General features: G+C 57.4%; 6 protein-coding genes across 19 annotated transcripts in view; 1 reads left to right on the top strand and 5 right to left on the bottom strand.

Moving 5' to 3' along the window:
* The window catches only part of UBAP2 (ubiquitin associated protein 2), a 140,775-nt gene that overhangs the window by 98,620 nt on the left and 20,865 nt on the right, over positions 1 to 21,290 (top strand). The gene's annotated exons all lie outside the window — the stretch shown is intronic.
* LOC118699038 (interferon-like) lies at positions 1,732 to 2,307 on the bottom strand. The gene has a single exon (XM_036402664.1). The coding sequence runs from the start codon at positions 2,305 to 2,307 to the stop codon at positions 1,732 to 1,734; it is 576 nt and encodes a 191-aa protein (XP_036258557.1).
* On the bottom strand, positions 3,634 to 12,604 carry LOC118699028 (uncharacterized). The gene is made up of 2 exons (XM_036402653.2): positions 11,719 to 12,604; positions 3,634 to 5,790 (listed from the first exon to the last, which is right to left on the bottom strand). Exon 2 carries the CDS (start codon positions 5,778 to 5,780, stop codon positions 4,341 to 4,343), a length of 1,440 nt encoding a protein of 479 aa, XP_036258546.1. The 5' UTR covers positions 5,781 to 5,790; positions 11,719 to 12,604; the 3' UTR covers positions 3,634 to 4,340.
* On the bottom strand, positions 13,756 to 14,331 carry LOC118699039 (interferon-like). Its single transcript, XM_036402666.1, has one exon. It carries the CDS (start codon positions 14,329 to 14,331, stop codon positions 13,756 to 13,758), a length of 576 nt encoding a protein of 191 aa, XP_036258559.1.
* LOC118699040 (interferon-like) lies at positions 16,755 to 17,330 on the bottom strand. The gene has a single exon (XM_036402667.1). It carries the CDS (start codon positions 17,328 to 17,330, stop codon positions 16,755 to 16,757), a length of 576 nt encoding a protein of 191 aa, XP_036258560.1.
* On the bottom strand, positions 19,736 to 20,320 carry LOC118699043 (interferon-like). The gene has a single exon (XM_036402670.2). It carries the CDS (start codon positions 20,318 to 20,320, stop codon positions 19,748 to 19,750), a length of 573 nt encoding a protein of 190 aa, XP_036258563.1. The 3' UTR covers positions 19,736 to 19,747.

Here is a 21,290-nt window from a genome sequence, read left to right as displayed (position 1 = left end):
AGTGAAGAAGGCGGCGCAAGGGAGAGGCTTTGCTCTTCCTGTCGTGCTTGCTCCGCTGGCTGTGGCCCTGGAGCAAGGGTCCAGTTTGGAGATGCATGGCCCAGTGGATGAGGCAGCCGCAGGGCCAAAGAGGACTGTCCCCCGTGAAAGCAATGGGGTTGTGTTTTGGGATTGCCAGAGCCCTGGCCTGCAAGAGCGTGTCCTGTTCAGGGCTCGTTGGCCCGTGCGAGGTGTGGCGTCCTTGGAGGGGATGGCTCTGAAGAGGCACGGGGGTCTAGAGGACATCACGTGTGAGCAAGACGGCAGGGCCTGGGCTTCTGTGGCTGGAGTAGCGAAGGTTTGCCAGCAGTTTCAGATGCCTTTGCAAAAGCGCAGAAAAGCTGGGGATCGGTGAGGAGGAATGTGGGCTGTGCAGAGATCTGCAAGGGGACGATTGCCATGGCCTCGTGGAGAAATGGTTGGATGGTTGCTAGGAGCACAGCATGGGCTTTGAAGGTTGGAGACTTTTGGGGCAAAGAGGCTGTGGAGGGGAGTGGATGTTTGTAGCCTTGTGTGTCAGCGATCTCCAGGCCCGCTGCTGAAGTGGCGTGTGGCAAGTGCTGGGAGCCCTGCCTGAAGAATGGAGATCCCCAGGCCACTGTAGGACAGGGTCAACTTTGAGACCATCTTAGCAACTTGAACTTAGTGTCCGAGTGCATGGCACGTGCAGAGGTTAATGCCTGAGTCCTGAGGGAACTTTCAGATGGAGTTGCTAGGCCAGAGTGCATCGTTTTTGACAGCTGGTGTCTGTCAGTCCAAATGGCCAAGAAGCGGTAGAAGGGAAGTAGAAGCCCCGTTTTCAGAAAGGGAAAAGGAGAAGAGTGTGGGAAGTACGGAGCATTCAGGCTGAGCTCTGTGTGAGGCAAGAAGATGAGGCTGCTTCTCCGGGAGACTATGTTAAGGCCTATGGAAAAGCAAGAGGTGATTGGGAACAGGGAGCGTGGCATTCCAAAGTGCAAAATCACCATTCCTGGCAGTTTTGGTGCTGTTCTATGCTTCGGGCTCCACGGCAGTGGTGGAGAGGGGCAAGGAAAGTGACCTCGTGTGCCTGGCTTTGTGCAAAGTGCTTGACAGTGTCCCGCATGACGTCGTTGTCTGTGAGTCAGAGGGGCATGGATTGGATGGATGGAGCAAGGTGTGGATAAAGCAGATGAGGTGCAGCGGTGCTCTTGAGCAGCCTTTGGGTGTTTTTCTTTTTGTGCTTCCATGGTGTTGGCCAAAGGCTGGCAGTGCTTTTGCACAGGGGCTTGCACAGGGGCTGCTGCTTGGGCAGGCGCCGTTGAGAAGAGGGGTCGGGGGCTGTTTGCAGCAGGGCTTGGAGTAGGCGTTGGGCGGAGATGGCTTTCCCCTGGCGCAAAGAGTGCTTGCAGTGCTCGAGAGAGGAGAGGCAGTGGCAAGTGTTTTGTCATAAGTCTTTATTTGGACTGGCACAAATAAGTGAAGAGGTAGAAAAATAAATACGTGAATAAATAGGTAAATAAAATAAATAACTAAATAAATAAGTCAATAAATAAGTGGAGAAGGTCTTTGGTCCGTATCAGTATGAGCAGCGGAATCGCTGGAGAGGCAGCGGTTGAAGGCTGCGGGGGCCGTGCGGTTGTTGCAGGCCTGTGTGTGGTCCCAGGTGAGAGGAGGCGTGGGGTTGGAGGTGGGTTTGGGGCCTAGGTGTGGCTGGGCGGGTGGGCCTTGGCGCTAGCGGCGCGTGGCGCGTGTGAGGTTGTGGAGGTGCAGTAGAGAGGCACGAGCTTCGAGGCGGACGTGGTCCCAGGCGCAGGCGCTGTGGTTGTGGGCGTGCAGGAAGAGGTGGATGTCCCTGAAGTACTTGTTGATGGCGAGCAGCGGGTTGCGTGGTCCTTTGAAGGGCGTGGCGTTGTCGGGGAGGCATTGCTCCAGGTGGTGGATGTGGTGCTGCAGCTTGTTGAGGAGGTGGTTGCGAGCCTGGCCGGGCCAGTGCTGGCGGGTGCTGTTGGAGCTGAGGGTGTGGAAGAGGTGCTGCAGGATGCGCAGGGCGGTGGCGGCGGCTTGGTGCGGCTGCAGGTTGTGGTGGAGCAGGCTGGCGGGGAAGAAGGGCGGCTCTGGCAGGTGGCAGGGCTGCGTGTGGCCGACCGCAGCCATGTCCTGGAGGAGGCGGAGAGCGTCGCCGGGGAAGGTGTCCTCGTGTGTCCAGAGGTGTTGGCAGGCCAGGGTGCCGGCCAGAGCGGTGAGGAGGAGCAGGAGCGCCGGGGCGGCGTGCGGCAGGCGTGGCTGTGTGGCTGTGGCCGCAGCCATGGTGATTCTCTGTGGGTGCTGTTGGGTGCTGCTGGGCAGGAGGAGCCCGGTGAGGCTGGCTGGTGCTGCTGGTGGCTGTGCTTGGGGTGGCTCCGGGTGCGCGGCTTTGTATGCGAGGCAGCTTTCCCTTCATCGCTTTCCGGTTGTCCGCAGTTTCTGCCTGTGCTTTCCAGTCTGTACTGGTGGCTGTGTAGGTTTTGGGGAAGTGTTTGGTCGGGGTGTCTGTGGTTGGGGATTGTGGTGGCAGCGGCGTGCCGGCCTTGCGAAAGCTCTGTCTCGGAGGCGTCGTTGTCAGGTGTGGCGGAGAGGGCTCTTGGCTGTTGCCCTTCACCTGCCGGGCCAGCTGCGCGGTCCGTGCTGTGCTACTGAGTCTCTCTTTGTGGCCAAGCATGCTTTCCACCCGCAAAGCCCTGCTGGTGGCTGTGGTGACTTTTCCTTTCACTCGGTGGCTTGCCTTTATTTTCATCTTAGCCACTGTTTTCCTTTTGCGGTTGCAAGGCATGTGCGGTGATGTCAGTGGGCGGGGGCTGGCGTTTCCCCTCCTGGGGTCAATGCCCAGAGGCAGTGTTCAAGGGGCTGTGTGTGCATGTGGGCCTTGGAGGCCTGAGTGTGTCCTTGCACAGAGGCAGGCGCTCCAGCTGCTGTGTTTGGGAGGAGCCAGCAAGGAGGCAGGCAAGGAAGGCTCAGTGAAGAAGGCGGCGCAAGGGAGAGGCTTTGCTCTTCCTGTCGTGCTTGCTCCGCTGGCTGTGGCCCTGGAGCAAGGGTCCGGTTTGGAGATGCATTGGCCCAGTGGATGAGGCAGCCGCAGGGCCAAAGAGGACTGTGCCCCGTGAAAGCAATGGGGTTGTGTTTTGGGATTGCCAGAGCCCTGGCCTGCAAGAGCGTGTCCTGTTCAGGGCTCGTTGGCCCGTGCGAGGTGTGGCGTCCTTGGAGGGGATGGCTCTGAAGAGGCACGGGGGTCTAGAGGACATCACGTGTGAGCAAGACGGCAGGGCCTGGGCTTCTGTGGCTGGAGTAGCGAAGGTTTGCCAGCAGTTTCAGATGCCTTTGCAAAAGCGCAGAAAAGCTGGGGATCGGTGAGGAGGAATGTGGGCTGTGCAGAGATCTGCAAGGGGACGATTGCCATGGCCTCGTGGAGAAATGGTTGGATGGTTGCTAGGAGCACAGCATGGGCTTTGAAGGTTGGAGACTTTTGGGGCAAAGAGGCTGTGGAGGGGAGTGGATGTTTGTAGCCTTGTGTGTCAGCGATCTCCAGGCCCGCTGCTGAAGTGGCGTGTGGCAAGTGCTGGGAGCCCTGCCTGAAGAATGGAGTGCTGCGGTGCTGGGGTGATGAGTTTGCCCGGCTCACGTTCAGCCCCGATCAGCGGCGAAGGGGCGCTTGAGGAGCCCGGAGCTCCTATCGCGCCTATGGGTCCCGATGAGATCCACGATGCGAGAGCAAGGAGGGCGGCAGACGCAGGGAGGCGCAGGCAAGGAAAGGAGGACTCAGCCTTCAGGAAGGGTTGGCAGGTTTATTGGAGGAAGGTCGAAGGGGGAGAAAAAGCAGGGTGGAGGGAGAAGGACTGAGCACCGAACTGAGGGCAAATGACAGCTTATAAGGGAAGGGGGAGGGCCTGGGAGGGGCAACACGACGGCAAATGAGGGTATGAAAAAACTGATACATAGTTTGATGAACGTCTGAGGCTAACAAATCAGCAAAAAACTGGGGAGGGGTCCCTGCCCTTGCCCAATCACTTGACACCCTGGGGAGAAGGTTCTAGAAGGAAAGGCAGGGCTGCCAAGTGATGGACAAAGGCCAGGGGTGGGGACAACAAGACACATCTGATGGATAGGGGAGGGGAAACATGATAGACAAATAACGATAAGAAATTGGGGATTTCCAGGGAAAGAGGGGGAAACTATTCAGGATGAACCAGACCAAATCAAACAACGTTACATCACACACCACCACATCTCCCCCTTTCGCAAACAACAAAAAAAAGGAAAGGGGGGACGGGGGGACTAACTTATTATAAGTATCTGAGTTTATGTTCTCAAGGTTCGAATTCGCTGTCCTCATAGGGCAGTTCTTGGTCTACAGGCTCCATGCTATCTCCTTCGTCAGGGTCCTCCCAAGAGTTTTCTTCTGGTGAGTTAGGGGGTGCTTGGAGTCGGAGGACTTCCGGAGAGGAGAGGGCTCGGTTAATAAAGTTTTTCAGTAATTTCCATAGTATTGAGGCAGCGAGCAACACAAATATAAGTGAAAAACATAAATAAACGATTGGCTTCAGGATGGCCACTACCCAGTTTGAAAACCCCCACCCGCGGAACATGTCCCCCAGCCAGTCGGTAGTTTGCGCTTTAATATTTTCAAGATGATTTTGCATGCGCTCAATGGAGACTCTCGCGTCTTCAGCCCTGGATGAGAGGTTGAGGCAGCAGAGACCTTCAAACTCCTCGCACTTGTGCTGGTGTAACAGGAGGAGGAAATCGATGGCGGCTCTGTTTTGGAGCGTGGCTTGCCTCGTGACTTTCTCATCATAAAGGAGGTCCGTTAGGGCGGCTGACGTAAGATTGGCCTGTTTTACAACCCAACACTCTAGGCGGCCCAATTCGCCTAGTGACTTAGCGATCGCTACCCAAGGGAGTAAAACTGTGAGGGCAGTCGCTTTTGTACGGTCCCAATGTTCAATCACAGAGTCGCAGCCTTCATCTAGATTCTTTAGATCTCTTTTGGTACGTACCGAATTGAAGGTCGAGTTGAGGCTTGCGCTTTTATTTTGCCAATCCATAATATGGGTCAGGTTGGGTGTAAACAGGGACAGCCGGCCTAATGCACATGGTCCCCCGATAGGATTAGATGGGATTCCCGCCCAAGCTCGGTTTCCGCAAATTAAGAACAAACCATGGGGAAGGGTCACTGCTTTGTCGTTCGGGGAGGTGGCTAGAGGGATTTTTTCAATGCGTTTGCACCATTGGTTCGGGAGATAGGAGGCATTGGAGGGGTTCAACAAGGTCAGAGTGCGTGGATACTGGAGTGAGGCAGAGGGGGGGTGTTGGGAACCCGGGGCTTCTCTAAAATATAGAGGATTACCGGGGCTGGGGATATATCGAAAAATGAGGCAAACTGGGGCAAGTGCAGAGCCGAGCAAATGGAGCTCTGGAGGGTTCACCTCAAGAGTAGGTTGTAAGCGGAGGTGGTCTCTCCAGGCGTTCCAAAAAGCAGTGGGGGATTCCGGGGTAGTTCTGAAGGAGTAAATATAATTGAAAGGGGAGGGAAGCTGGGAAGGGGGGAGCGGGATCCCCACGAGGCAAGACGCCATCGGGTCTTCTGCTGCCGCCGTGTTCAGGCAAAGGTGATCTTGCCCCAGGGCTTCCGCGAGAGTCCGCCAAACATTAGGTTTCGGCTGGGGGAGAGTCCATGCAGAGCAGCTGGTGGTGAGCGTGGCCCAAAGGAGGTAGGTGGCAACTAGGTGTGTCTGGGACCGTGCCATACCTGAAAAACTAAAAAGAGGCAGCATCAGGGAAGGAGAACTGGGTTTTAAGAAACGTGAACTAAATATTCAAATGGTTCTGGCTCACCACTGAATAAAAAACAGATAGGCGGAAGAAGGGGGTCAGGGGGCTTCCTTCGGCGCCTCCAACTGGCGACACGGACTTGTTGCTCTTTCGCCCGGTGTTTCGCTTCCCTGGGCACAAAAGGCCGAACCCACTTTGAGGGCACCCACTTGGGACCAGAAGGAGTGAGGACGCAAGCGTACCCTCTCCCCCAGGTCACCAAGTCAAAGGGCCCCTGGGTCTGCCAAGTCTCCGGGTCCTTGATGAGGACCGGAGGCTTGGCTGTAGGTTGCAGCGCGTTGTGGCTCCCGAAGTGTCTAACCATGGGCGGGTTCAGGCTCTCAAAGGAACAGTTCAAAAAATTCAAAGTGAACATTGCCCTTGAGAGTCTGATGTGAGGGGGCTCTACCTTTGTGGTGGATTTCTGGTGTTCTAAAGTTTTCTTAAGGCTTTGGTGAGCCCTCTCTATCATGGCTTGGCCTGTCGGGGAATAGGGGATGCCTGTTCGATGTTCTATTCCCCATTGCTGCAGGAACTGGCGCAGTTCCCTGGACTTGTACGCAGGCCCATTATCAGTTTTGAGCAGCCTAGGGATGCCCAGAACAGCAAATGCCTGAAGTAGGTGTTTTTCGACATCCGCTGCTCTTTCCCCCGTGTGGGCGGAGGCGAATACCGCGCCGGAGAAAGTGTCTATCGAGACATGAACAAAGCTCAACCGGCCAAAGGAGGGAACATGAGTGACATCTGTTTGCCACACTTCACAGCTCGAAAGTCCTCTAGGATTTGCCCCCAGGCCCAATGATGGAAGCTGGTGGGACTGGCACTGGGGACATGTCGCCACGATAGCTTTGGCCTGTTCGCGCGTCAGATTGAACTGGCGAACAAGGCCAGGCGCGTTTTGGTGGAACAGCTGGTGGCTTAGTTTGGCCTGACCGAAGCGATCAGGGAGCGGGGCCACCTGAACAGGAGCGGCAAGGGCATCAGCGCGCCTGTTGCCCTCCGCAATGAACCCCGGCAAGTCGGTGTGCGACCTTACGTGCATTACGTAGAAGGGCTGCTCTCGGTGGGAGACTAAATTTACAATTTTGGAGAGTAGCTCGAAAAGACGAACATTCGAGACGTCCTGGAGGATTGCTCCCTCCGCTCTGGACACTACACCGGCTACATATGCCGAATCAGTTACCAAATTGAATGGCTCAGAGAACCTCTCAAAAGCCCGGACGACTGCATCTAACTCAGCCACTTGTGGCGATCCTTCCACCACAGTGATGTCTGCCTCCCACCGCTGAGTTTGAGGATCCCGCCAAGTCATTACTGACTTGTGGGATGCTCCAGATGCGTCAGTGAAAACGGTCAGGGCATCGAGGGGTCTCTTGCTCTGTACTGACTTGATGGTAAAAATAAATTCTTGATTAAACAATTTATGGGCCGGCCGATCTATCGTAATTTGGCCCGTGTAGCTGTCCAAAGCTAGTTGTAAAAGTTCGTTCGTCTGAAGGACGTTCTCAAACATTGTTAATTTGAGGTGGCCCGTGCCGAATTTAATGGGAAGATGAATGCACGTCAAGTCCTCACCTGCCAGCTCCCTGATCCGTGATCTCGCTTTCCGGATCAGGTCAGCCACCAGCTCCAGTGGCGATGTCATTCTCTTGGACCTGTGGTGGCTCAGGAATACCCACTCTATAATCAAGAGGGGGTCCTTCGCCCCGCGGTCCTTGCTCTTCCCAATGACTCCGTCCCACTGGAAGAGCATGCCGTGAAGGTGTGGCAGTTTTCCCAAAACAATAAAACGGAATGGCAGGCCCGGTTGGTACCGGTGGGCCTGCCTGGCCGAGATTAAACTCTGAATTTTCTCCAGAGCGGTTTTGGCCTCCGGGGTGAGGGTCCTGGGAGAACTCAGCTCCTCTCCCCCCTTCAACAAATTGAAGAGAGGGGTTAGGTCTTCCGTGGGAATACCCAACCAAGGTCTCACCCAATTTAAAGAACCACACAGTTGGTGGGCATCTGCTAGGCTTCGGATATTGCTTTTGATTGCCAATTTTTGCGGAACAATGGTCCGCTTGGTAATTTCAAGGCCAAGGTACCGCCAGGGTGGCATCCTTTGAATCTTTTCCTGCGCCAGCTCAAACCCTGCAGCAACCAACGCAGTGGTTGTTAGGTCAAGCGCATGAGCCAACAGGTCGTCGTCTGGCGCACAAATCAAAATGTCATCCATATAATGATGGATGACGGCTGACTCCACAGCTGCACGAACAGGGGTCAGCAGGGAAGCGACGTACCATTGGCAGATCACCGGGCTGCACTTCAAGCCTTGTGGCAATACTGTCCAATGGTAGCGCTTGCCTGGGGCTTCACGGTTGATGGATGGAACCGTGAAGGCGAAGCGCGGCGCATCATCAGGGTGTAGAGGAATTTGGAAAAAACAATCTTTTATGTCAACAACTGCCAAATTCCAATCTTTAGGGAGCATCGCAGGGGACGGCATCCCTGGTTGGAGGGGTCCCATATCTTTAATAACTGCATTAATTTGACGGAGGTCATGCAGGAGTCGCCATTTGTCTTTGTTGGGCTTTTTAATGACAAAGATGGGAGAGTTCCAAGGCGACATGGACTCTACTAAATGCCCTTTCTGTAGTTGTTCCTGCACGAGCTCGTTGAGCGCCGCTAATTTTTGTTTGTTTAGCGGCCACTGCGCCACCTGTACTGGTTCATCCGAAAGCCAATCCAGCTTCCAGGTGGGGCGCTCAGCAGTGGTCGCTGCCCGAAAAACCTGGGGAGCCACTGGTAGGTCAATTCGGGCTCCCCACTGGGCCAAGAGATCCCTCCCCCACAGGGGTTCCGTATAATCTAATACAAACGGACGAACAGAAGCCAATTGTCCGTCGGGCCCCGTAATTTGTACGATGCCTTTCGATTGCCTCGCCAATTGAAGCCCTCCTACACCTCTGATGTGGCCAGGGACGCTTTGCAGTTCCCAACGCGACGGCCAATCCCGAGAGGGAATAACCGTGACGTCTGCCCCTGTGTCCAGCAAGCCGCGTAGTGCGACTTGCTCTCCCCCCTTTTTTAATTTACAAATAAGTTTGGGCTTTTCATGCCCAAGGGCTTGAGCCCAGGCTACTGTAGGTATGTTTGAGGCCTGGGCCGCTGATTGAGGTTTTATAGATGGTAAAGTGGAAACAGTGGATGGTCGTGGCACGACGAAGAATTGGGCTATTATCTGCCCCTTCGGTAGGAAGAGCGGGGGGTGGACACAATGCAGCATGAGTGAGATTTGTTCCGAGCCAGCGGGAAGCAGGCTCGGGACAATACTCACTTCTGGTGGGGTCGCCTTTGTGTCGCCTAGGACGAGGAGACTGTGGCTTTGACGTTCCCAGTTTGTTAGACCCTCCGGGAGGACAGCAACGTGGTGGAAACCGGCGGAACGGAGATGTAATGGTTCCGCAAGCTGCAACCTACGGGAGGAAACACAGGATGAAAGAGCATGAGTATTAATAGGTGGCTGTGTCAGTCCGGTATGAAAGTCAAGTCCAGTTGGAGGCATTATCTCACTGTTCTCCCTCTTCTCCCGCCAGGACGGATGGTGTGAACAGGCCTCCGCATTTGTGTCCTGGCGCAGGGGGCCGCTGCGCTGTTTAATTAGTTTTTTTGAACAGTTTGCCCGTGGGTCCCCTGCACGGACTTTTTAAACTCATAAAATTGTTGTTTGAGGGGACATGCGGGCATCCAGTGCCCCAGCTTCCCACACAGATGGCACGGTGTGGCTGGAGGCTTGGGCACCGGGGCTGATGTTGGTGGCAGTGGCTGCGCGGTAGTGGGACAGACGTCGGTGGTAAATGGGGGCTCCTCGACGGCGGCGGCGGCAGGACGAAAAGGTGTCTTCAGACGGGAGGCTGCGGCAGGTGGTGGTCCGGTACCTGATGGAACTAATACCTTTTTCCCACACACCAAAAGCATGTCCCGCAGGGTGGGAGCTGGCTCCAGAGGGAGGCTGTTGATTGCATCTTTGCAAGCCGAGTTGGCATTGAGGAATGCCATCTCTTTTAACAGCTCGGCTTGCAAGTGTTCTCCTTCAACCTGATAGTTAATGGACTTTCGGAGCCGCTCCACAAACTCGAGGAATGGTTCCTCGGCACCCTGCAGGACTTTGGCATATGGGACTTGGGGTGTGGCCGCTCGCAACCCCAAGAAAGCTTTCTCAGCCGCCCGGGCAGTTTGCTGCAGAACCTCCACGGGTATGGCTCTGGCTTGGGTTGCTCCGTCACTCCAGTTCCCCGTCCCAAGCATATGGTCAATGGAAATGACATCCCCATCTACACTCGTCCGGGAGTTCGGGGAATCCCATAGGGACGGGAGCACCTTCAAGGCTTCCTTTCTCCACGCTGCCTCCCAGAGCACTTGCTCGGTCGAATTGAGGAGGCAGCGGAAGACTCGGCGGAGGTCGGCAGGTGTAATGACCGACTCCGCCAGGACGGCCTGAAGGAGTCCCCGAAAATATTCGGAGTCCCTCCCGAACTCTTTCTGTGCTTTGCACAGCTCCTTCATGGACGAGTGAGAGAAGGGGACCCATTGAGCCAGGGTTGTCCCATCTCCCGCGGGATGAAAAACGACCGGGGCTGCTGATGGGACTGCAGACAGCTCCGGTCCCCGGCTCGGGACCCCCCCCCCCGCTAGCCCCCAGAGCGTGGGAACCGGAAGGGAGGGCGTGGGAACCGGGAGCGGGGGAGGGAGGGTCCCGGCGTGGGAACTGGAGGGAGGGTTCTGCAGCAAAGTGCCTCCCCTTGTGGGAGGGGCCACATGACGTCGTTGCGGAGGCGGGGGGTGGTGGGAGAGGAGGGGAAGGGGGAGGAGTTGCAGGGGGTGAAGGCGGGGGAGGAGGGGGAGGAGTTTCGGGAGCAGGGGGCGGAGGAGGAGGGGGGGGGAGAAGGGGGAGGGGGAAGGGGAGGGGACGTGGGAGGAACCCGCGAGGGGGGAAGGGGAGGGATTTGGGGGGGGGGCCCGGGAAGGAGTGGGGGAACTCTGGGAAGGAGAAGGGGGTTTTTTAGGATTGAACACGCGGTCCCCTCCATTTTGGGATGATTTGACGCCATCTTGGCGAGAGGACCGCGGAGAACTGAAACGAACCTTGGGTTTAACAACTGGGGTCGAGGGGGTGCGGAAAGAGGGAGCAGGAACAGTCTCCTCCGGAGGTTGGCCAGACCTTCGGAGGCTCGGGGACCGGGTCGCCCGCGAGGAACTTAGGGACGGGTGTCTCCCTGGCGCGGGGCTGTCGCGGGCTGCTCCCCGCAGGGACTCGGTTCGGGAAGGAGGGCGCGAGGAACGAAGGGCAGGCGCATGGGGACGGGGAGAACTGGGGTATAACTGGGGGTCCGCTGGCTGAGTCCGGGAGGAGGGTTTAACAGTGAGGGCAGAAATCAAAAGGGATATTAAACAAAAATGGCTCTGAAAGGATTTGCCGCCAGCTTGGATCTCTCTCTGAAGGCGGGATTGGACTCGCCTCAGGAATTTGGGATCCCGGACTGACTCGGCATTTAAATCGGGGTAGGTACGGGTCAGCCAGCGGACTAAACTTTTAACTTCCCTTTTGTTAAACTTATAATTCCCACCCCCCAGGGTACCCACAACTTGGTAAAAAACCCCTTTCTGAGTGGCCGACAGTTTAGCACCCATATTTGCAGATGGAATACGCAGGGGTCAGCCACTCGCTCTACCGCTAGCAACAGGGAAATCAAAAGGAATCTAAAATAAAACTAAACGGGGTCCCCACTGACCCTGACCTCCCCCTCCCACTGGCCGAGGAGAGGACCGGGATGCCTATGCCAGGTTTTCCGTGAGGTCAGGTGGTGGGCTGTACAACACAGCCAAGAGACTCACCCGTCAGGGGGACGAACCAAGGCTGCTGCTAGCGGGAGCTGCCTGCGCCGAAGGCGGCCTCTTTAGGGTGCGCTGAGAGGGTGTCGCCTTCTTCTCTCCGGAGCACCGCACCTCCCGAAACGAGGGCGTGCTACACGGAGAGCGGTGAGTCGCCCAAAGGATTAGAGCAATCCAACCCGCGCGTCGCGGGACTCCTGCTCCGAGATGCAGTCCTCCGAACGGTGTTCAGGATCGCAGACTGCCTCAGATGCAGGGGTCTTCACGCCACGCGTTGGGCGCCAAACTGCTGCGGTGCTGGGGTGATGAGTTTGCCCGGCTCACGTTCAGCCCCGATCAGCGGCGAAGGGGCGCTTGAGGAGCCCGGAGCTCCTATCGCGCCTATGGGTCCCGATGAGATCCACGATGCGAGAGCAAGGAGGGCGGCAGACGCAGGGAGGCGCAGGCAAGGAAAGGAGGACTCAGCCTTCAGGAAGGGTTGGCAGGTTTATTGGAGGAAGGTCGAAGGGGGAGAAAAAGCAGGGTGGAGGGAGAAGGACTGAGCACCGAACTGAGGGCAAATGACAGCTTATAAGGGAAGGGGGAGGGCCTGGGAGGGGCAACACGACGGCAAATGAGGGTATGAAAAAACTGATACATAGTTTGATGAACGTCTGAGGCTAACAAATCAGCAAAAAACTGGGGAGGGGTCCCTGCCCTTGCCCAATCACTTGACACCCTGGGGAGAAGGTTCTAGAAGGAAAGGCAGGGCTGCCAAGTGATGGACAAAGGCCAGGGGTGGGGACAACAAGACACATCTGATGGATAGGGGAGGGGAAACATGATAGACAAATAACGATAAGAAATTGGGGATTTCCAGGGAAAGAGGGGGAAACTATTCAGGATGAACCAGACCAAATCAAACAACGTTACATCACACACCACCACAATGGAGATCCCCAGGCCACTGTAGGACAGGGTCAACTTTGAGACCATCTTAGCAACTTGAACTTAGTGTCCGAGTGCATGGCACGTGCAGAGGTTAATGCCTGAGTCCTGAGGGAACTTTCAGATGGAGTTGCTAGGCCAGAGTGCATCGTTTTTGACAGCTGGTGTCTGTCAGTCCAAATGGCCAAGAAGCGGTAGAAGGGAAGTAGAAGCCCCGTTTTCAGAAAGGGAAAAGGAGAAGAGTGTGGGAAGTACGGAGCATTCAGGCTGAGCTCTGTGTGAGGCAAGAAGATGAGGCTGCTTCTCCGGGAGACTGTGTTAAGGCCAATGGAAAAGCAAGAGGTGATTGGGAACAGGGAGCATGGCATTCCAAAGTGCAAAATCACCATTCCTGGCAGTTTTGGTGCTGTTCTATGCTTCGGGCTCCACGGCAGTGGTGGAGAGGGGCAAGGAAAGTGACCTCGTGTGCCTGGCTTTGTGCAAAGTGCTTGACAGTGTCCCGCATGACGTCGTTGTCTGTGAGTCAGAGGGGCATGGATTGGATGGATGGAGCAAGGTGTGGATAAAGCAGATGAGGTGCAGCGGTGCTCTTGAGCAGCCTTTGGGTGTTTTTCTTTTTGTGCTTCCATGGTGTTGGCCAAAGGCTGGCAGTGCTTTTGCACAGGGGCTTGCACAGGGGCTGCTGCTTGGGCAGGCGCCGTTGAGAAGAGGGGTCGGGGGCTGTTTGCAGCAGGGCTTGGAGTAGGCGTTGGGCGGAGATGGCTTTCCCCTGGCGCAAAGAGTGCTTGCAGTGCTCGAGAGAGGAGAGGCAGTGGCAAGTGTTTTGTCATAAGTCTTTATTTGGACTGGCACAAATAAGTGAAGAGGTAGAAAAATAAATACGTGAATAAATAGGTAAATAAAATAAATAACTAAATAAATTAGTCAATAAATAAGTGGAGAAGGTCTTTGGTCCGTATCAGTATGAGCAGCGGAATCGCTGGAGACGCAGCGGTTGAAGGCTGCGGGGGCCGTGCGGTTGTTGCAGGCCTGTGTGTGGTCCCAGGTGAGAGGAGGCGTGGGGTTGGAGGTGGGTTTGGGGCCTAGGTGTGGCTGGGCGGGTGGGCCTTGGCGCTAGCGGCGCGTGGCGCGTGTGAGGTTGTGGAGGTGCAGTAGAGAGGCACGAGCTTCGAGGCGGACGTGGTCCCAGGCGCAGGCGCTGTGGTTGTGGGCGTGCAGGAAGAGGTGGATGTCCCTGAAGTACTTGTTGATGGCGAGCAGCGGGTTGCGTGGTCCTTTGAAGGGCGTGGCGTTGTCGGGGAGGCATTGCTCCAGGTGGTGGATGTGGTGCTGCAGCTTGTTGAGGAGGTGGTTGCGAGCCTGGCCGGGCCAGTGCTGGCGGGTGCTGTTGGAGCTGAGGGTGTGGAAGAGGTGCTGCAGGATGCGCAGGGCGGTGGCGGCGGCTTGGTGCGGCTGCAGGTTGTGGTGGAGCAGGCTGGCGGGGAAGAAGGGCGGCTCTGGCAGGTGGCAGGGCTGCGTGTGGCCGACCGCAGCCATGTCCTGGAGGAGGCGGAGAGCGTCGCCGGGGAAGGTGTCCTCGTGTGTCCAGAGGTGTTGGCAGGCCAGGGTGCCGGCCAGAGCGGTGAGGAGGAGCAGGAGCGCCGGGGCGGCGTGCGGCAGGCGTGGCTGTGTGGCTGTGGCCGCAGCCATGGTTATTCTCTGTGGGTGCTGTTGGGTGCTGCTGGGCAGGAGGAGCCCGGTGAGGCTGGCTGGTGCTGCTGGTGGCTGTGCTTGGGGTGGCTCCGGGTGCGCGGCTTTGTATGCGAGGCAGCTTTCCCTTCATCGCTTTCTGGTTGTCCGCAGTTTCTGCCTGTACTTTCCAGTCTGTACTGGTGGCTGTGTAGGTTTTGGGGAAGTGTTTGGTCGGGGTGTCCGTGGTTGGGGATTGTGGTGGCAGCGGCGTGCCGGCCTTGCGAAAGCTCTGTCTCGGAGGCGTCGTTGTCAGGTGTGGCGGAGAGGGCTCTTGGCTGTTGCCCTTCACCTGCCGGGCCAGCTGCGCGGTCCGTGCTGTGCTACTGAGTCTCTCTTTGTGGCCAAGCATGCTTTCCACCCGCAAAGCCCTGCTGGTGGCTGTGGTGACTTTTCCTTTCACTCGGTGGCTTGCCTTTATTTTCATCTTAGCCACTGTTTTCCTTTTGCGGTTGCAAGGCATGTGCGGTGATGTCAGTGGGCGGGGGCTGGCGTTTCCCCTCCTGGGGTCAATGCCCAGAGGCAGTGGCAGTGTTCAAGGGGCTGTGTGTGCACGTGGGCCTTGGAGGCCTGAGTGTGTCCTTGCACAGAGGCAGGCGCTCCAGCTGCTGTGTTTGGGAGGAGCCAGCAAGGAGGCAGGCAAGGAAGGCTCAGTGAAGAAGGCGGCGCAAGGGAGGGGCTTTGCTCTTCCTGTCGTGCTTGCTCCGCTGGCTGTGGCCCTGGAGCAAGGGTCCGGTTTGGAGATGCATTGGCCCAGTGGATGAGGCAGCCGCAGGGCCAAAGAGGACTGTGCCCCGTGAAAGCAATGGGGTTGTGTTTTGGGATTGCCAGAGCCCTGGCCTGCAAGAGCGTGTCCTGTTCAGGGCTCGTTGGCCCGTGCGAGGTGTGGCGTCCTTGGAGGGGATGGCTCTGAAGAGGCACGGGGGTCTAGAGGACATCACGTGTGAGCAAGACGGCAGGGCCTGGGCTTCTGTGGCTGGAGTAGCGAAGGTTTGCCAGCAGTTTCAGATGCCTTTGCAAAAGCGCAGAAAAGCTGGGGATCGGTGAGGAGGAATGTGGGCTGTGCAGAGATCTGCAAGGGGACGATTGCCATGGCCTCGTGGAGAAATGGTTGGATGGTTGCTAGGAGCACAGCATGGGCTTTGAAGGTTGGAGACTTTTGGGGCAAAGAGGCTGTGGAGGGGAGTGGATGTTTGTAGCCTTGTGTGTCAGCGATCTCCAGGCCCGCTGCTGAAGTGGCGTGTGGCAAGTGCTGGGAGCCCTGCCTGAAGAATGGAGATCCCCAGGCCACTGTAGGACAGGGTCAACTTTGAGACCATCTTAGCAACTTGAACTTAGTGTCCGAGTGCATGGCACGTGCAGAGGTTAATGCCTGAGTCCTGAGGGAACTTTCAGATGGAGTTGCTAGGCCAGAGTGCATCGTTTTTGACAGCTGGTGTCTGTCAGTCCAAATGGCCAAGAAGCGGTAGAAGGGAAGTAGAAGCCCCGTTTTCAGAAAGGGAAAAGGAGAAGAGTGTGGGAAGTACGGAGCATTCAGGCTGAGCTCTGTGTGAGGCAAGAAGATGAGGCTGCTTCTCCGGGAGACTATGTTAAGGCCTATGGAAAAGCAAGAGGTGATTGGGAACAGGGAGCGTGGCATTCCAAAGTGCAAAATCACCATTCCTGGCAGTTTTGGTGCTGTTCTATGCTTAGGGCTCCACGGCAGTGGTGGAGAGGGGCAAGGAAAGTGACCTCGTGTGCCTGGCTTTGTGCAAAGTGCTTGACAGTGTCCCGCATGACGTCGTTGTCTGTGAGTCAGAGGGGCATGGATTGGATGGATGGAGCAAGGTGTGGATAAAGCAGATGAGGTGCAGCGGTGCTCTTGAGCAGCCTTTGGGTGTTTTTCTTTTTGTGCTTCCATGGTGTTGGCCAAAGGCTGGCAGTGCTTTTGCACAGGGGCTTGCACAGGGGCTGCTGCTTGGGCAGGCGCCGTTGAGAAGAGGGGTCGGGGGCTGTTTGCAGCAGGGCTTGGAGTAGGCGTTGGGCGGAGATGGCTTTCCCCTGGCGCAAAGAGTGCTTGCAGTGCTCGAGAGAGGAGAGGCAGTGGCAAGTGTTTTGTCATAAGTCTTTATTTGGACTGGCACAAATAAGTGAAGAGGTAGAAAAATAAATACGTGAATAAATAGGTAAATAAAATAAATAACTAAATAAATAAGTCAATAAATAAGTGGAGAAGGTCTTTGGTCCGTATCAGTATGAGCAGCGGAATCGCTGGAGAGGCAGCGGTTGAAGGCTGCGGGGGCCGTGCGGTTGTTGCAGGCCTGTGTGTGGTCCCAGGTGAGAGGAGGCGTGGGGTTGGAGGTGGGTTTGGGGCCTAGGTGTGGCTGGGCGGGTGGGCCTTGGCGCTAGCGGCGCGTGGCGCGTGTGAGGTTGTGGAGGTGCAGTAGAGAGGCACGAGCTTCGAGGCGGACGTGGTCCCAGGCGCAGGCGCTGTGGTTGTGGGCGTGCAGGAAGAGGTGGATGTCCCTGAAGTACTTGTTGATGGCGAGCAGCGGGTTGCGTGGTCCTTTGAAGGGCGTGGCGTTGTCGGGGAGGCATTGCTCCAGGTGGTGGATGTGGTGCTGCAGCTTGTTGAGGAGGTGGTTGCGAGCCTGGCCGGGCCAGTGCTGGCGGGTGCTGTTGGAGCTGAGGGTGTGGAAGAGGTGCTGCAGGATGCGCAGGGCGGTGGCGGCGGCTTGGTGCGGCTGCAGGTTGTGGTGGAGCAGGCTGGCGGGGAAGAAGGGCGGCTCTGGCAGGTGGCAGGGCTGCGTGTGGCCGACCGCAGCCATGTCCTGGAGGAGGCGGAGAGCGTCGCCGGGGAAGGTGTCCTCGTGTGTCCAGAGGTGTTGGCAGGCCAGGGTGCCGGCCAGAGCGGTGAGGAGGAGCAGGAGCGCCGGGGCGGCGTGCGGCAGGCGTGGCTGTGTGGCTGTGGCCGCAGCCATGGTGATTCTCTGTGGGTGCTGTTGGGTGCTGCTGGGCAGGAGGAGCCCGGTGAGGCTGGCTGGTGCTGCTGGTGGCTGTGCTTGGGGTGGCTCCGGGTGCGCGGCTTTGTATGCGAGGCAGCTTTCCCTTCATCGCTTTCTGGTTGTCCGCAGTTTCTGCCTGTACTTTCCAGTCTGTACTGGTGGCTGTGTAGGTTTTGGGGAAGTGTTTGGTCGGGGTGTCCGTGGTTGGGGATTGTGGTGGCAGCGGCGTGCCGGCCTTGCGAAAGCTCTGTCTCGGAGGCGTCGTTGTCAGGTGTGGCGGAGAGGGCTCTTGGCTGTTGCCCTTCACCTGCCGGGCCAGCTGCGCGGTCCGTGCTGTGCTACTGAGTCTCTCTTTGTGGCCAAGCATGCTTTCCACCCGCAAAGCCCTGCTGGTGGCTGTGGTGACTTTTCCTTTCACTTGGTGGCTTGCCTTTATTTTCATCTTAGCCACTGTTTTCCTTTTGCGGTTGCAAGGCATGTGCGGTGATGTCAGTGGGCGGGGGCTGGCGTTTCCCCTCCTGGGGTCAATGCCCAGAGGCAGTGTTCGAGGGGCTGTGTGTGCACATGGGCCTTGGAGGCCTGAGTGTGTCCTTGCACAGAGGCAGGCGCTCCAGCTGCTGTGTTTGGGAGGAGCCAGCAAGGAGGCAGGCAAGGAAGGCTCAGTGAAGAAGGCGGCGCAAGGGAGGGGCTTTGCTCTTCCTGTCGTGCTTGCTCCGCTGGCTGTGGCCCTGGAGCAAGGGTCCGGTTTGGAGATGCATTGGCCCAGTGGATGAGGCAGCCGCAGGGCCAAAGAGGACTGTCCCCCGTGAAAGCAATGGGGTTGTGTTTTGGGATTGCCAGAGCCGTGGCCTGCAAGAGCGTGTCCTGTTCAGGGCTCGTTGGCCCGTGCGAGGTGTGGCGTCCTTGGAGGGGATGGCTCTGAAGAGGCACGGGGGTCTAGAGGACATCACGTGTGAGCAAGACGGCAGGGCCTGGGCTTCTGTGGCTGGAGTAGTGAAGGCTTGCCAGCAGTTTCAGATGCCTTTGCAAAAGCGCAGAAAAGCTGGGGATCGGTGAGGAGGAATGTGGGCTGTGCAGAGATCTGCAAGGGGACGATTGCCATGGCCTCGTGGAGAAATGGTTGGATGGTTGCTAGGAGCACAGCATGGGCTTTGAAGGTTGGAGACTTTTGGGGCAAAGAGGCTGTGGAGGGGAGTGGATGTTTGTAGCCTTGTGTGTCAGCGATCTCCAGGCCCGCTGCTGAAGTGGCGCGTGGCAAGTGCTGGGAGCCCTGCCTGAAGAATGGAGATCCCCAGGCCACTGTAGGACAGGGTCAACTTTGAGACCATCTTAGCAACTTGAACTTAGTGTCCGAGTGCATGGCACGTGCAGAGGTTAATGCCTGAGTCCTGAGGGAACTTTCAGATGGAGTTGCTAGGCCAGAGTGCATCGTTTTTGAAAGCTGGTGTCTGTCAGTCCAAATGGCCAAGAAGCGGTAGAAGGGAAGTAGAAGCCCCGTTTTCAGAAAGGGAAAAGGAGAAGAGTGTGGGAAGTACGGAGCATTCAGGCTGAGCTCTGTGTGAGGCAAGAAGATGAGGCTGCTTCTCCGGGAGACTATGTTAAGGCCAATGGAAAAGCAAGAGGTGATTGGGAACAGGGAGCATGGCATTCCAAAGTGCAAAATCACCATTCCTGGCAGTTTTGGTGCTGTTCTATGCTTAGGGCTCCACGGCAGTGGTGGAGAGGGGCAAGGAAAGTGACCTCGTGTGCCTGGCTTTGTGCAAAGTGCTTGACAGTGTCCCGCATGACGTCGTTGTCTGTGAGTCAGAGGGGCATGGATTGGATGGATGGAGCAAGGTGTGGATAAAGCAGATGAGGTGCAGCGGTGCTCTTGAGCAGCCTTTGGGTGTTTTTCTTTTTGTGCTTCCATGGTGTTGGCCAAAGGCTGGCAGTGCTTTTGCACAGGGGCTTGCACAGGGGCTGCTGCTTGGGCAGGCGCCGTTGAGAAGAGGGGTCGGGGGCTGTTTGCAGCAGGGCTTGGAGTAGGCGTTGGGCGGAGATGGCTTTCCCCTGGCGCAAAGAGTGCTTGCAGTGCTCGAGAGAGGAGAGGCAGTGGCAAGTGTTTTGTCATAAGTCTTTATTTGGACTGGCACAAATAAGTGAAGAGGTAGAAAAATAAATACGTGAATAAATAGGTAAATAAAATAAATAACTAAATAAATAAGTCAATAAATAAGTGGAGAAGGTCTTTGGTCCGTATCAGTATGAGCAGCGGAATCGCTGGAGACGCAGCGGTTGAAGGCTGCGGGGGCCGTGCGGTTGTTGCAGGCCTGTGTGTGGTCCCAGGTGAGAGGAGGCGTGGGGTTGGAGGTGGGTTTGGGGCCTAGGTGTGGCTGGGCGGGTGGGCCTTGGCGCTAGCGGCGCGTGGCGCGTGTGAGGTTGTGGAGGTGCAGTAGAGAGGCACGAGCTTCGAGGCGGACGTGGTCCCAGGCGCAGGCGCTGTGGTTGTGGGCGTGCAGGAAGAGGTGGATGTCCCTGAAGTACTTGTTGATGGCGAGCAGCGGGTTGCGTGGTCCTTTGAAGGGCGTGGCGTTGTCGGGGAGGCATTGCTCCAGGTGGTGGATGTGGTGCTGCAGCTTGTTGAGGAGGTGGTTGCGAGCCTGGCCGGGCCAGTGCTGGCGGGTGCTGTTGGAGCTGAGGGTGTGGAAGAGGTGCTGCAGGATGCGCAGGGCGGTGGCGGCTTGGTGCGGCTGCAGGTTGTGGTGGAGCAGGCTGGCGGGGAAGAAGGGCGGCTCTGGCAGGTGGCAGGGCTGCGTGTGGCCGACCGCAGCCATGTCCTGGAGGAGGCGGAGAGCGTCGCCGGGGAAGGTGTCCTCGTGTGTCCAGAGGTGTTGGCAGGCCAGGGTGCCGGCCAGAGCGGTGAGGAGGAGCAGGAGCGCCGGGGCGGCGTGCGGCAGGCGTGGCTGTGTGGCTGTGGCCGCAGCCATGGTGATTCTCTGTGGGTGCTGTTGGGTGCTGCTGGGCAGGAGGAGCCTGGTGAGGCTGGCTGGTGCTGCTGGTGGCTGTGCTTGGGGTGGCTCCGGGTGCGCGGCTTTGTATGCGAGGCAGCTTTCCCTTCATCGCTTTCCGGTTGTCCGCAGTTTCTGCCTGTACTTTCCAGTCTGTACTGGTGGCTGTGTAGGTTTTGGGGAAGTGTTTGGTCGGGGTGTCCGTGGTTGGGGATTGTGGTGGCAGCGGCGTGCCGGCCTTGCAAAAGCTCTGTCTCGGAGGCGTCGTTGTCAGGTGTGGCGGAGAGGGCTCTTGGCTGTTGCCCTTCACCTGCCGGGCCAGCTGCGCGGTCCGTGCTGTGCTACTGAGTCTCTCTTTGTGGCCAAGCATGCTTTCCACCCGCAAAGCCCTGCTGGTGGCTGTGGTGACTTTTCCTTTCACTTGGTGGCTTGCCTTTATTTTCATCTTAGCCACTGTTTTCCTTTTGCGGTTGCAAGGCATGTGCGGTGATGTCAGTGGGCGGGGGCTGGCGTTTCCCCTCCTGGGGTCAATGCCCAGAGGCAGTGTTCGAGGGGCTGTGTGTGCACATGGGCCTTGGAGGCCTGAGTGTGTCCTTGCACAGAGGCAGGCGCTCCAGCTGCTGTGTTTGGGAGGAGCCAGCAAGGAGGCAGGCAAGGAAGGCTCAGTGAAGAAGGCGGCGCAAGGGAGGGGCTTTGCTCTTCCTGTCGTGCTTGCTCCGCTGGCTGTGGCCCTGGAGCAAGGGTCCGGTTTGGAGATGCATTGGCCCAGTGGATGAGGCAGCCGCAGGGCCAAAGAGGACTGTCCCCCGTGAAAGCAATGGGGTTGTGTTTTGGGATTGCCAGAGCCCTGGCCTGCAAGAGCGTGTCCTGTTCAGGGCTCGTTGGCCCGTGCGAGGTGTGGCGTCCTTGGAGGGGATGGCTCTGAAGAGGCACGGGGGTCTAGAGGACA

Source organism: Molothrus ater, chromosome Z, assembly GCF_012460135.2.
Source record: "Molothrus ater isolate BHLD 08-10-18 breed brown headed cowbird chromosome Z, BPBGC_Mater_1.1, whole genome shotgun sequence".
NCBI classification, from domain to species: domain Eukaryota; kingdom Metazoa; phylum Chordata; class Aves; order Passeriformes; family Icteridae; genus Molothrus; species Molothrus ater.
The sequence above is the reverse complement of the archived record's forward strand: the minus strand, read 5'-3'. Positions and strand labels throughout refer to the sequence as shown.